This window comes from Pollicipes pollicipes, unplaced genomic scaffold (genome assembly GCF_011947565.3).
Source record: "Pollicipes pollicipes isolate AB1234 unplaced genomic scaffold, Ppol_2.1 Scaffold_6686;HRSCAF=7923_pilon_pilon_pilon, whole genome shotgun sequence".
Lineage (NCBI taxonomy): Eukaryota > Metazoa > Arthropoda > Thecostraca > Pollicipedomorpha > Pollicipedidae > Pollicipes > Pollicipes pollicipes.
Window position 1 is genome coordinate 30,905,038 of NW_023596921.1, and position 15,417 is coordinate 30,920,454.

Genomic DNA, 15,417 nt, shown 5'->3' on the forward strand with positions numbered 1-15,417 from the left:
ATAGTATAAATCAATATCACGAGTTCTTCACCTGCTTATTTGTACGTGTCTACCCCGATTTGGTTAGTGTTGTGAAGTAAGTCACGCGCACACACACAGACAAACGCGCGCGCACACGCACACGCGCACACACACACACACGCACACGCACACGCGCGCACGCACACACGCACGCGCGCCTACACGCAAACGCAATCACACTCACTCACACACACCCACACCCACACACACACACACCCACACCCACACCCACACCCACACACAACACCCACACTCACACTCACACCCACACCCACACCCACACCCACACCCACACACACCTAAAGTAGGTAGAAAAGGTAGAGAGGGAAGCACGAACCCACGGAGGCCACTTCGTGTGTCCGCCCCTGAGTGGACGTAACTGTAGGAGAGGCTGCACGGTTGTAGTACACGAGATGGAAAGGCGCCTATGATCCACCTCAGTTCGTTGTAGTTGGTCAGGAAGAAGGAACCGAACGCTGCATCGGACTCTGCCTGCTGTGGCGAACCCGGCAGGGAGTTGAACGGACGCCGTGGTCCATGTCGCCTTGTGACGAATCCGATAGAAGAGGCTGAACGACCGGGGTGGGCACGGAAAAAGAGGCCGAACGGACGCCCTGCTCCACCTCAGCTTGCTGTAGTGGGCCCAGTGGAACAGGCCAAACGGACGCTGCGGTACATCTCTACTTGTTGTAGTGGATCCAGTAGAACAGTCCGAACGCGCAGAAGGCGAGCGGGAATCCGAGCCTGCTGAGCTTGTCCAGGCAACCGGCGGCCGACATCCGTCGCTGGCAGTAGCAGCGGCGGACCGGCGCCAGCTCGGCCGGCGGCCGGACGCCGGATGCTGCACCCTCCACCAGCTCGAGCGCGCAGCCCGGCGGGTCGTCCCGCTTCTGTCGGCAGACGGCTCGTGGCATCCACCGGGAAACGGTGTGGACACTTCTGCCGAGCTAACGCATGAGCCTCAGTGTGTTGCCTTCGGATATTTATTTTATTAATTGTGTTATTATTGTGTTGCATTTTCACATCGGGAACGGTTATGGACAACAACATTGTGCTCGCCTGTCAGAAGGGGGATCAATCGGGCACATATTTTTTATTCGTCAAAGTGTGACTTAGCAGTGTTCATTATTTTACTAAGTCCGAAAAGCCTTTGACGGTTGACTTAGTGAGACCAATACGCACCTTCTTCAGCTGCTGCCTAACAATGCACCAGTCCTCGCAGAGGTCGGGCGTGTGTAGCAGCCGCTCCGGTATGCCCTTCTTGACGTGCATCACCCAGCATACCATGCGACGCCGCGGACGAGACAGCTGGTTCACCAGCGTGAACTCCAGCAGCGCCGTGAAGATAAAGGCGGTGCAGACGCCCATCCAGATGTCCAGCGCCTTCATATAGGATACTGCAGAATGAGGAAGCATTCGTCGGGTCATTTCCAACATTTAACATGCATGCGTGCGCGGACGCGAACACCTTATAGCGGTGCAGTCAGCAACTAGGTCGAGTCTTTCGGCTCCAGTGCGGTTGATCGTTCCTCTTCAGCCCAGGGAAGTATATTTGGAAAGGTAGCAGAAAAGCGACCGGGTCGTTTCAATGTTATAGTGCTCGCGGGATTTCACACTAACGCACTGTTGGTGGCGGAAATTTCAATGCATTGCGTCTGACGTAAGATTCAACGAATATACCCCTAAGTCGTTTCCAGTTCAGATTGTCAACCAACAAAAGCCAATAATGTGGTGGCGACTTAATCGCGGCGAATTTTACTGCGCCCCCAATCCCACATGAACATGAACCACAGCTCCAGTCACAGTGTCAGCCGGATGTCCATCGAGATGCCGATGTGCCGAGCCTAGCGGCTGGCGGTTGCAGCTTCCCACCCCCCATCCTCGGCCCCGTCCAGATCGGCTGAGCTCGGCGGCTACTGCCTAGCCATCTCGGCCCGGTCCAGAGCGGCGAGCGGCCGAGCCCGGCGGTTCGCAGCCTGGCCATCTCTCAGCCCCGTCAAGAGCGGCCGGCCGTTTGCAGCCTGCCCACATACTGACCCGGCCCCAGCCAGGCCGAGGCAGCGCGCGCCAGCCAGGAGCCGAGCCACGCCCCAGACCCGCCACCCGGGGGTTGCTGGTCGGCTCGAAGCAGACCGTCTGCCGTGACGTACGCCGACGGGGGTGTGGCGTGACGCATCTGGGAAATATGTAGCGTAATCTGTGCCCTTTAGCATATGGCTGCACGCATATGGCAGCCCCGTCAACATTGGTGAAGTGATTTATGTATATGTTAGCCCTGTCAACGTTGGTGAGGTCATTTCATGTGTCAGAGGAAGCTGAAGAACTCGAGAGACGGCCATTTATATGAATTTTCAACCCCTCTTAACAACATTTATCGAGGTTATCCGCAGTACCTCTTATGGTTAGCACGTCAGGTTGGATTCAACGTTGCACTGATGCCGTTATCGAATATTCACCGGCTACCCCAGCTATGTTACCGGATAATGAGGTTTGAGATACAATAGCGGTAAATGAAATATCGGGCGAAAAAGAACATGTTTGCTTCTTCACATCTTTTCTCCAATATGAATCATGCTGACTACAACCCAATCATGTGCCTCGTTTTCAGATAATTAGCAAATAATGCGAGATTCTGGCCAGCTGAGGTTACAACTTTGTCACGTCGGACCCAGAAACTTCAATTTTTTATCATATTAGGGTCAGTCGAACCATACTATTGCCCTCAAATTCCACAAATCGTTATACGAATATGTTTCTGCAATTTTTCGGTATTTATGCACAGGTTTTCAAAGGTACAACGCGCAATGATCCCGCCACGTGTCGCCTCTAAAATTCACCAGATCTCAAGGTTGCATCAGACCAAATCGTAAAAATCAACAAACCAGCTTCCGGTATGCATACGACCCACGCCCCAACGACATATGGATGTCGGCTCTGATGTTGCGATACTAACGGGCCATTCGTGGCATTCGCAGTCGCGGCAGGCCAGTTCGGAACTGCCCAAAATAATGTTAAATGGAGCCTTGTGTACCAACGCTATTGATACTCATGCATGCTGCAGACTCAGCCATCGCCGGTCCACCTCATCACACGTTAAGGGGTAACGCTTGGTGCCCCTAATTTGACGCTCGGAAGTATATCGTGCGTGTCATGTTCTTGCACACTCTCACACACAGTTTTGTCCAATGACCCAGATCTGACAAGACCGCCATTTTGCCCTGTTTTGACTAGTCTCACAGGTCAAGTGCCGGCGCGGATAGCATGTATTGTCACTTGCTGCAGCACATCAGGCATGAATTGGCAGATAATTCGTACTGTGTTGAATGTGGTGGTAACGTCGAAACTGGTGAAGTTAACGCACACTTAAGATCCGAAAAACTACGGTACGTCCCTAAGAACGGCGTTTTGAAAGCTGCCCGAAACCCGGGTACGATCCTCGGTTTCTCATACGATGTAGCTGACGGGGTTCGAGTTTTACTCTCCTAGCATTTTACTTCCCAAGTCAAAAACGTTGTACGCGAAGTCACGACATCGGCTGTGTGTCACAGATGGCTCCAAGCCATCGTGATCATCCGTCCCTCAAGCGGCTGCCCGTCCACGATATTGCGCCATTCATCAGTCGTTGCCAAGATCAACTGCGTCATTTACAGCAGAGGCACCCATCCAAACTTTGATGAAATATCGAGCAAATATTTGTATTGCTCTTTAAGCACGGCCCTACATCTTCCGAGATCCATCGTACAATTTAAAATTCTGCGGCACGATATTTTGAGTATTTTTAAACGATGTTTCAAGATCAAAGATCTATTTGAAGCGTTTGTCGACATACTTTTTGGGGCTACGAATATGTTATATAACTTACCGAAAACATTTTATTTCAAAGGTCAAGCATAATTAATTATGCGAAAAGCTGGCATATCTCACGAATCTGGACTGTTTTCCAATTCTGTTGTAGGGTTATTTTCGTGTCCAATATTTCTTCAAGTTTATTCTAAAAATATTTCCCGTTAAAAATTAAGCATGAGGCCATGCCCCCGCAGTCGGTGGCTCAATTGGTTAGAGCGCTTATCCACTCGGTACTGGCGCGGTGGGTTCAAGCCGCCGAGGCCCTCGTTATTCGACCCAGACTGGGCTGGGCCACGGTCTATGGTACCGGCCGCGTCAAATGTCAAGTAACGTCGGACGGCAGAGAGGTCCGCGCCGATCATTACAGCACGGTGAACTTCCACCGCCAAATTCTGCTGTTCACCTGGAAATTGAACGATCGGGTGATGGGGTTACGGCACGCATAACAAGCGTCGCTTATGTGGGTGCTAATCCCAGAAATCCACGAATCAAAGTGCTCGCAATGAATCGAATGGACAACATGATCTTGTTTACAAAAGAAGCTTAGCTCCAGCTATCAAGTGTACTTGTATCTGTACGCTAATGTAGGTTCATGTGTGATTGGTGGCGGTGCTCGTCTACCAAGCTTATTTATGGATCGAATTAACACGAGACGTGTGGAACAATCCATGGTTTCAATGAATCTGAGGCGTTGACCTTTCCCAAAACACGGGTTTGGCTGGATTAAACACTAATAACTGACCAACTCACTTGTTGATCACCAGCACATAAATTGGCGAGTCAGTTATAGGCCGACGGCTACATTTCAAATACTTTTCGGGAGACGATAGTGTGCACACATATGCCATACATTTGTTTTCGACGTTCCTTTTGGTGGGTTCAGGGATATTAATTACATGCGCCCATCGTATTGATGGAAACATTTGAGATTACACGAAGCATAAGTTGCAAGAAGTAACGACTGCATGAAGTATGATTTGCGAGTGGATTTTACTCAAAACGGTGGACTGCTTTGGAACGCATTGTGAAAATGCACTCCGCGATGAGCTGATGTGTCCATGCAATGCGCAAGGGATATGCATTTAGAGAATATTAATATGAAAAGAGGAAGTAATAAATATATCAGTTTTCAAATGTCGTTCTTCCCCAGACCGGTTTCAGTCTGGCATGCAACTGAAGCAACTCATCGGCAGGCCTGACCTCGGGTGCTTGGCCACATTTCACGTATGACTTCAGGCTGCCGCTTTTTCCCTAGCAAATCAGACGAACAGAAAGTACCTAATTTATTGAAAACGGCGCATCTCACGTGGTGCCGTGAATGGCATGAGAGAAATTTTCATCCGTATCTCATTTTTGCATGGAACTGATGCCAAACTATAGCCAACTACATTCAACGACCATTGCGCACTCGCTATGCTTGGAGGTGGTGGTCGTGTTTATCCAGGCCTTAGTTGTGAGCAAAAGCTATACATACCTTGAGAGCCACCCGGCAAGTATCCTCGGACGTACACACATCTTAGTACGTAGCTGGCTGCCGACAGCGTCGGCTTGGGCTGGACGGCTCTCCCCTACAGCAGTGTGTCCATGGACTGCGTCACGCTCACGCTCTGCCTGGCAGCCGGCATGAGACACAGTGCCTCCTATCGCCAAGGAATGGGTCGGCCGGCAGCGGATGTGGCCGTCCGTGGGCCATTTCGGGGTCATTCCGGACGCGGTGCTGCGGAGGCGTCACCTTCCGCAGTCGGCCCGCACACGGACTCGGACGATCGATGGCCGCCCGGCCGGCCCGGAGCGTGTCAGGCCCATCGCCCCCCCCGGCGGAATGGTGTGCCACGAAGCGGAACAAGGCGCGACCGGACCAGCCGGATGTCATCGTAAGGCGACCGATCGCCATCAACCAGAAAAAGACAGCCATTCAGATGGCGGCACGGCTAATGAACAAAATGACCAAGTCTAGCCACAGGTGCAACTGGTGCTTGGGCGGCGGGGGGGGGGGGGGGGGGGTGTTGCGGAAATGGAAGCTTTGTTAAAACACCATGACAGCACGCCAAGTAATGATACAAATTTGTGGATGCTATTTATCCTGTTTAATGTATGCCATGTTCCGCCATGTCTAATTAAGTATACGACAGAAGCCACCTTCATTGTTCGTATTTTGCGATATACGCAATGATAACGACATTCAAGCAGAGCATTTGAAAAGAGGGCACCTCGGTCCTCCATGCGCCTTTTCGAAGGTTAGGCTGATCTTTTCTGGCGCCAAAAATCACGCCGGCTTGTACAGAAAAGGATATCTCGGTCCTCCATGCGCCTTTTGGAAGGGTGTGCTGATCTTTTTCTGGCACCCAAAATCACGCCGGCTTACATAGAGTCATCCCTTGACGTCGCTGCGACGCTCGCCACCAAGAGCAGAATGCAAGCCGACTCGCATGCCACCCGACTTAGCGTAGCACGATCATGATTAACGACCATGAAATCAATCATGGGTGTTTTTAGTAGAGCTTAAGCTCTAAGAAACTGGTGGCTGTAGACGGGACAGAAAACCACGAATGCGCTTCCAAACGGAAATGTGTCTCACAGCTGTACCAGGATTGGTCGGCGTGGTGTCTCACGGCTGTACCAGGATTGATCAGCGCAGTGTCTCACAGCTGTGCCGGGATTGGTCCGCGCAGTGTCTCGCGCCTGTACTGGGGTTGGTCAGCGCGGTGTATCACGCCTGTACTGGGATTGGTCAGCGCAGTGTCTCACGGCTGTACTGGGACTGATCGGCGCGGTGTCTCACGGCTGTACTGGGATTGGTCAGCGCAGTGTCTCACTCCCGTACTGGGGTTGGTCAGCGCAGTGTATCACGGCTATACCAGGACTGATCGGCGCGGTGTCTCACGCCCGTACTGGGATTGGTCAGCGCAGTGTCTCGCGCCTGTATCAGGACTGATCGGCGCGGTGTCTCACGCCTGCACTGGGATTGGTCAGCGCAGTGTCTCACGGCTGTACCAGGACTGATCGGCGCGGTGTCTCACTCCCGTACTGGGGTTGGTCAGCGCAGTGTCTCGCGCCTGCCTCGCGGACCAGTCGGCGCAGTATCCCGTGGCTGGACCGGAAGCGGTCTGCGCAGTGCCTCTCAACTCTCGCGGGGATCGGTCGGCGCGTGGTTGACGCCCACTCGCCGCGTGACCACAGCCGCTCTGGGGCCGGTCGTTACCGTGGCGTCTGCGCCGCTGGCTGGCAGCTCGGGGACGCAGCCCGGACCCTGGGGACGGCCGGCCGCCAACTGACTCGAGACGCTCGGACGCGCCGGTGCCGCACGGCTGGTGAAGCAGGGCACGTACGTTACGGATCGCTGAGCTCACCCGGTGTATAACCACCCGACTGTGGAGGCCAAACACCGCTGCAACGCCTTCGTTATAAGTGAGGTGTACTCAGGTATCAATGAAGCGTCCAACCCCGTCACCTGCGCGAGTGCCGGGGATCGGAAGCTGGTCAGAAACAAGCCGTTTCAGAAAGCGTGACCATGGTTCCGGCCGGAAGAGTCTATCCCGCTTTCAAATATGCAAGATCTACTAAGATCTACTAAGATGAATCCGCCTGTGTCTAAGCGGCAACGACTTCGTGATAAATTGTGTGATAAATGAAATGCAGTCAAGAGTACTCAATTCAAAACATTTCGATCCACCGGCAACCTGGAGACTCAGTGCACGGCGAATAAATAAACAACTATGGCCGTCAGCAGCGCTGTGGGTGAAGTGATCATGCATGGTGTGGCCAGTTTGTTCGGCCGTTCAACCGAGTGGGCCGCACGAAAGTCACGTCGCCTGTTAGGAAAAAATCACTGAACACACGCTTCCAATCCTTTATTTCCCTGGCCAGCCCCTCACTCTCCTCGGGAGAGACATCTGAACGTTCGGGCCACCCGCTCGCGTGCTGCTACAAAAATGGCCGGCCGCCGCCGGCCACCTGCTACTGCACAGCATGTCTGACCGCCGCCGGCCACCTAAAACACTGCTCAACATCAAAGAAAATCTACTACTAAATGAAAATCCACAACATCCTCCCCGCGTTTGGATTGACACGGCAATCCTAAACAAACAAGGCACTGCACTACACAAAACTTGGCCTGGCGGACAAGGAGGGGCGAGTGACGAACGGCTTCACTGACCGTCACACAGTTCCAAGTCGCACAGTCGCTGGACTGCCCGGGTCCTCAGCTGGCCCCCTTTAGTTCGGACCTCCGCTGACCTAGTGACACCACCACTGCCCGAGTACAGCTTGGTGACTACCCCGATCACCCATTTCATACTAGGCACTTGGTCCTCCCTGATAAGGACCACTGACCCCAGCCTCAGCTTACCGTGGGACCTGAACTTGCGGACCGACTGAGCGAGGGTCCGCAGATACTCATTCCTCCACACCGACCAAAATCGGTTTCAACCGTCTCTCGCGCATACGGGCTCTGTCGGACAGCATCTTACTGGTCACGGACACTGCATCCTCCAGCACCCTGGCTTGGAAGCCGGCGCCACGTCCCGCCAGGAAATGACTGGGCGTCAGCTGTCCACCGAGTCAGTCACCTGCGTCAGCGGTCGCGAGTTGACACATGACTCCACCTCCATCAGCACAGTCTCCAACTCTACTCGAGTGAGACACCTGGTGCCCAACGACTTTCGCAGTCCTACCTTTACAGAGCGCACCAGTCGCTCTCACCAGCCGCCCCACCACAGTCAGTACGGCACGATAAACTTCCACTGAGGAGCCAGATGTCTGAAGTATCGGGTCATCATCGCGTCAGCTCCCAAGAACGTCCGTGCGTTATCTGAGTACGCCACGGACGGGAGGCCTCTCCTGGCCACGAACCGTTTGAAAGCCATCAGGAGCTCGTTCTGCGACAACGACCCCGTCATCTCGAGGTGCACCGCGCGCGTCACAGCACAGACGAACAGGCACACGTAGAGCTTCTGACGGAGCCAGTCCACAGCGACAATCGGCCCCGCGAAATCCACACCAGTGACCACGAACGGTGGGGCTCGCGCCATCCTGTCGCGCGGCAGCAGTGCTGCCGGCTCGTTGCAGGCTTGAGCGTCCTGCCTCGGACAGCTGACACAGAGACGCTTTACTCGGTTTGCGAGACAGCATAAGCCCACAACCCAGTACGCCGCTAGGACTGCAGTCATGAGCGTCGACAAACCGCAGTGGCTCATGAGCCGATGCTGGTCCCGAACCAACGGCTCAGCGACCTGGCTCTTCGGAAGCAGATCCGGGCGCCGCTCCTCATGCGACAGCTCAGACTGCTGCAGTCTACCCTTGATTCTCAGGAGCCCCTCCTCAACAATGAATGAAGTCAGCCTGTACACGCTGGAACTCCTCGGAACCTCCCTGCTCTCCTGTAGCGCTCTCAGTTCTGCTGCGAACGCTTGTCGCTGCTCCTCTCCCAGGAGCAAGTGTCGGGCTCACACGATCTCGTCGGAGGACAGGTCAGCGAGGGTGCATTTCTGACGCGCGCTCCGCCCGTTGTTACAAAATCGGCGCACCCAGCCCACAACTCTGACAGCCTTCGACAGGGACGACCAGCGGGCGGCGTCAAACACTGGCTGATCACCCACACCAGCCACCAGACAGGGGCCGTCGTCACCTTCGGCTGACGCCGAATCATCCTCTACTGCCGCGCTTGTCAGCTGAACTGACTCAGGCAGCTCGCCACGAGGCAGCGACGCCTCGCAAGCGCCGGGACAACCCTGGGGCGAGGCGAGCCAGCTCGGACCACTGAACCACAGCCGTGATCAAACCAGCTCCTCTGCTGACAGCCCGCGGGTTGTCAGGTCGGCCGGGCTCTCCTCACCTCGACAGTGCGACCAGTCGGACGGAGCCGTCAAACTTTGTATCTCAGTCACTCGGTTAGCGACAAACTGCTTCCACCGCTGAGACTCACCACGTATCCATCCCAGTGCGATCATCGAGTCGGCCCAGCGCCGAGTCACCGTGTCCTCGGGAAGCCGCAGAGCCCTACCGCAAGAGTGCGGCCAGACGCGCGGCCAGCAGGCTCCCCAGAAGCTCGAGCCGCGGCAGCGTGACCCGCTTCAGTGGTGCGAGCCGTGCCTTAGCCAAAACCAGCGAGACCTCACCGGAGCCGTCTGGCCGGGCGGTACGGAGATACGCCGCCGCTCCGCACCCCTTTGGAGACGCGTCACCGAAGGCGTGCAGCGACACGTCCTCACCGAGACGCCAGTCGCGGCTCGAATAGCAGCGCGGGATCCGCAGCTGTTTTAGGGTCCCAGTAACGCTCAGCCAGTTCGAGAAGACCAGGCTGCGGTCCGCCGAGAAAGCATCGTCCCAGTCGAACCCCAGCTGCCACAGCTCCTAGAACAGGTTCTTCGCCACCATCACGAAAGGCGCCACGAACCCCGGTGGATCAAACAGCCGAGCTATGCAGCTCAGCACCACTCGTTTGGTCGGAGTCAGGTCAGCGGGAACCGCCAGACCCTCAAACGAAGAAGTGTCCTCGCCTGGGTTCCACATAACCCCCAAAACCTTGGTGCTGTCGCGCTCGCCGCTGCCGGTGGCTGCGTGGGTCCTGTCAAACTGCTACTGCGCTGTTGGAGTTACACTTGGTCAGTGTCATCCCCACTCCAGACATCACGACCTGGGCCTCAGTAAATAGAGAGCTGGCCTCATCCTCCGAATCCGCACTTGAGAGGTCATCCACATAAAAGTTCTCGGCCATCTCAGTTATCGCACGGGACGGAACACACGTGGACAGGTGATGCCGGATGGTGGCGTCCAACAGGAACGGACTGCTGCTAACGTCGAACGTCACCCTCCGAAAGCGCATTACACGTTTCCGACCGTCATGGATCCACAGAAACCTGTGGACGTCCCTGTCTTTTCTCCTGAGACTGATCTGAAGGAAGGCTTTGCTCATGTCGGCTGTCACTGCGACCCGCCAACGCCTAAACCTCAGCAGCACACCCACCAGACTCGGGATGAGGCACGGTCCCACCTCCAGGCAGTCAATGAGCGAGACGCCACTGGGACCGGACCTGCGGATGCATCGAAGACCAGCCTCGCCCGTGTCGACTTACTGGACTCCTTCACGACAGGATGATGGGGCAGGTAGACCCTCGGGTGCGGACCATCCAGCTCGTGGCTGGGAGCCTCCTCAATCCCACCTGCCTGGTCCATCCCTTTGAGCGCCTCTGCATAGGCCACTCCCAGCTCCGGGTCTCTCGCCAACCGGCGAGACAGACCCGTCAGACGCGCCTCAGCGGCAAGTCTGTGGTCCGGCAGCTGACCAGCGCCGCCTGCCTTCCACGGCAAGGCGACCTCATACCTGGCACCAGCCCTTACCACTGAGGCGCTGAACTCCTTCATCACCTCCGAGTCCCCCACCTCTGGATAACTAACACCGATGCCCGAGAGTGACCACAACCTGCGGAGGGACTGCTCGTGGATATCTCCAAGGCAGAGCAGCTGACTGGTGGCACCAACTGTCGGCAGCGCACTCATCTTTCCGGAGACAACCCACCCCAGGGAGGTTTCTTGTGCCACGGCTCCCCCATCGAGCCTCATCTCACCTTGTTTCACAAGATCCCAATAGCAGTCCATCCCCACCAGTATGTCCACCGTCAGCTGTCTGTCTGAGGGCGGGTCAGCCAGCTCCGAGTGGCTGAAGGACTGAAGAACTCCAGCTGGCAAGACAGGGCGCTGGAGAGGGGTGCAGCTGACAGGGATCCTGATGGCCTTGATGGTACGGACAGAGGGTGAGGCCATGTTGGAACCGAACATGTTAACACGGTACACATCCCTGTGCTCAGCTGATGAGCCAGTTCCCCCAAACGCGGCATACGAGGCACTTTCAGATCCTACCCACACAGGCTCTGCTCGCTTCACAAGCCTCTCGCTGACATAGGTCCCGTCACTACCCGTGTCAAACAGCACTGTGGCCTCTACACGCCGCCTCCTCGACCCACTTCAGTCACACGAGCAGTTGGCAGCACTGTACATCTCCTTTCAGGACCACGACTCTTACAGGGCAATGACGGACAATGTGCTGGGCCTGAGTCACTGCTGGGGGCTCCCTGCTTCATGCCTCCTGTGACACCCTGAACACTCTGCGCCCCCACCACCAAGCCGTTTTAGGCAGCACAAAACACTGTGACGTCCTTCACACTTAGCACACACTTTGTCACACCTGCGAGCCACATGTCCACTTCTCAGGCACCGAAAACACAGCCCAGCCTGCCTGATAGCATCTCTGCGCTCTGGTATTGACAGGGGCTTTGGCTTCAGACGCATCTCAAACTGGTGTGTCTGCCCACAGAAACCACACCGTGGCCTGGCCCTGATTGCAGAGCTGCTGCTGCTGGTGTCCTCTATTGCTGCCCCCTCTCCTTCTCTTGTCGAGCCGGCACAGACCGAAGATACGCAAACTTGGTCACATCAGGCAGCTCCGAATTATTGACGGACACCTCAAAGCTCTCCCAAAAGGACTGCCACTTGAGGACATCCCTTCTGAATCTCGGGAGCTCCAACCTTGGAAGCCTCAGATGACCCCCCCCCCCCCCTGCTCAGTGAGCCCACTGACCCAGCCCTACTGTCCCGCTCCCGGGCTCCACCAGTCTTATCCAGAACCGACATCACCCCGTCTCTCAGGTCGGCCGCACCCTCAATATCATTAAGTATCTCAACCTCTGCCTCAAAGCATACCTCCACCTCAGACTGGGCCTCATCCAGAATCTGGAGCCCCTTCTCGCATTCAAGTTTAGCGGCCTGAAGGGCATCTTGGTCTGGTTGTTTATCTTCCAGAATTCCCTCAGTTTCCTCACCGACCTGGTCAGCCAACCTCTGGTTGCTGTTCGCTTCTTGAAAGCATCCGGGCTTACACTCACCTTGACAGGGGCACTCGGAACAACTCAGCAAAATAACAAAAGCTTAAACTTCAGTTTCTTACGTCCCGGGTTTCGGCACCAAAAAACGTTAGGAAAAACTCACTGAACACACATTTCCAATCCTCCATTTCCCTGGCCAGCCCCTCACTCCCCTCGGGAGGGGCATCTGAACATCCGGACCACCCCCTCGCGCACTACTACAAAAACCGCCGCCGCCGCGCTACCGCCGCCGGCCACCGGCCACTGCACAAAATGTCTGGCCGCCGCCGGCCTGCTAAAACACTGCTTAACATCAATAAATATCTACTACTAAATAAAAATCCCCAGCATCGCCTATGGTTGTCGCCATGTTTGAAGTGAAATGAGCCCGTTTGGAAGTCTGGACAGCTCGTTTGTGTCCGAAATTCAATCACAGCAACATACTTATTGTATGCTTTGGGGCATTCAGTCGCGTTTTCTGGTGTTAAAATCGCGTACGCAGCGCGTCGTGTAGCGTAACTTTGTAACGCATTTCTTCGTGCGTGGATCTTTGAGAGCGCATGAAATGTTCGTAAGCGTATATATTCAGGCAAAAAATATCTTTAATTAATCTTTGTATCCCTGAAAATTCACGCAAATAATTTTTCTCATCGCATTGATTACAGCATACACATTTCTTCATATCGCATTCCTATGCACGCGATACTTCCTACCACATACCTAAGAATACGATTATTTTGTACCATCATCAATTTTTTCGCATAAGCAACTCTTGGCACGTCATTTTTTGTGTTTTTTGCGCTGTTAGTTTTTTGTGTTTTTATCGCCATTTTTCGGCACATCCAATTTTTCGCATGCCATTCTTCATATCGGCAATTTTTGGGCTGGCAGGGTCCAAAATGCCTATGTCGGGTACGGTGTAGACTAGTGCGTACGGTAGGGATGCATGCACGCACAGAAATGCGTACATGCTGTGCCGCACGACATTTTATTATGCACGATTAATTTGTGCGCTATGTATGGCTTGCCCGACAACTCACGCACATGACATACGCATAATTGGATTGTTTCTTCCATGCGAATGACTTCGTACCGTAGGGAAGGCAATGTAACAAAAATTCGCTTTAAGAAGTGCAGCACGACGAAATGCAATACGACAAATCGGGTACACAAAGAAATGCGATACGAAGCAATGCGTGTGCGGAGAAAAGCAGCACAACGAAAAGCGGCATGAAGGAATGCGCACGCAATGAAATGCCATACAAAGAATTGTGCACACAAAATTTTGCGGATGAAAACATGTGCGGGGACCTCGTTTTGAGGATACAAATTTCTGCGTGCGAGGATTTGCGACACGAACACTTGTATAACACCATTTGTGCAAGAAGTTCCGCGCAAGATGTAACGCGATACAAATATCAGTGCGCCAAGTTTTGCAAAGAAGTTTGTTACGAACGAATGCGATACAAAGCGTCATCCCGTCGTGCACTGTGGTGCCGCCGTTTGGCCAGCGCAGTGTCGCTGTATTATTACATGAATAACTGGTTTCGCGCATATCTGACAGAGTTTTGTACAAGCCCACGAGGCACATACCCCTCTCTTTATATAGACTTCTGTGTTACAACAGCTGTCAAATGCAGAAGCTTCACAATTCAACATTTTGTGCAGCTCGATCTGAGAAAAAATGCGAGTTAATTGCAACGCTTAATCAACTGGTCTACGGACGACTAGCAGACAAAAATAGGGCGAAGGTTGAAAATTCCCACGGACATCGTCGACTTCTGGCGAGATTAGAATCCCATCGATCCTTTTTGCAAGCAGATATCAGTGATGCCTTCCGGTCGTCAGTCTTGACTCCCGGCGGTATGATGTCAACCGCGCCCACAGTAGGTCAAAGACGAAGTTCAACATCTCCTTCCCTCAATAGGCTGACATCATTTCTGTGATCCGGGGACCACGTGTTCGCAAACGTCGCGGCCTTACCGTGTCTGCGGCAGCCCTCAGTCAGATGTATGTGGAGCTCTGACCTGGCGGCATCTTGTCCGGGGTGCCGGAGCTCTCGGAGCAGATGGTGAGCAGCGTAGTGACGCCCAACGTTACCCGCGACGGGATGGCGTCCACGTCCAGCCAAAACGACACCTGCAGCAGCGCACGTCAGAGGACGTCAGAGGACATGACAGCACACGTCAGTAAACGACAGTTACGAGTTCAACGACGAAGGGCAACAGTTACGAGTACATTTCAGCGTTCTTGAACAAAATGGAACTTGACAGCAAGGCACCTCGCACACGTCACGGGGACGAGGACACGTGTTGCTCTTCCATATGCAACTATCAGCCCACCGTAATTGTACTAACTACGTGGGTAGTTGGGCCACAGTTCCCATGTTGCGAGCACAAGATTTAACAGTCGGAGAACTTTGTCTCGTGCCTCTGGGAACGGTGACGTCGGACGCCGCGACCGCCAATGCTCCAGTGACGATGTTTCCACATATTGGTGACATCACACTAGTAGCTATCGTTGGCAAGAGGTGGTCCGGTATAGCACTTCACGATTTGGATCTTCACGATACGGTCAAGTCCGGTCAGGCTAATCAAGATCCAAGCGTCCCGCTACTTTTCTTTTCCCAGATTTTTCAATCCAATCTAGTCTAATCGCCAATACCAGAAATGTCATGAAATGCATCTGTGCC

At 54.2% G+C, this 15,417-nt stretch overlaps 1 protein-coding gene across 1 annotated transcript; it reads right to left on the minus strand.

The window, feature by feature from the left end:
• Positions 1-701: 701 nt before the first annotated feature.
• On the minus strand, positions 702-14,876 carry LOC119108171 (glycine receptor subunit alpha-2; the record flags this gene model as incomplete). Its single annotated transcript, XM_037231749.1, has 3 exons — positions 702-911; positions 1,204-1,418; positions 14,753-14,876. Coding segments are annotated over 3 exons (549 nt in total), but the record flags the coding sequence as incomplete, so codon positions are not given.
• Between the last annotated feature and the right edge of the window lie 541 nt (positions 14,877-15,417).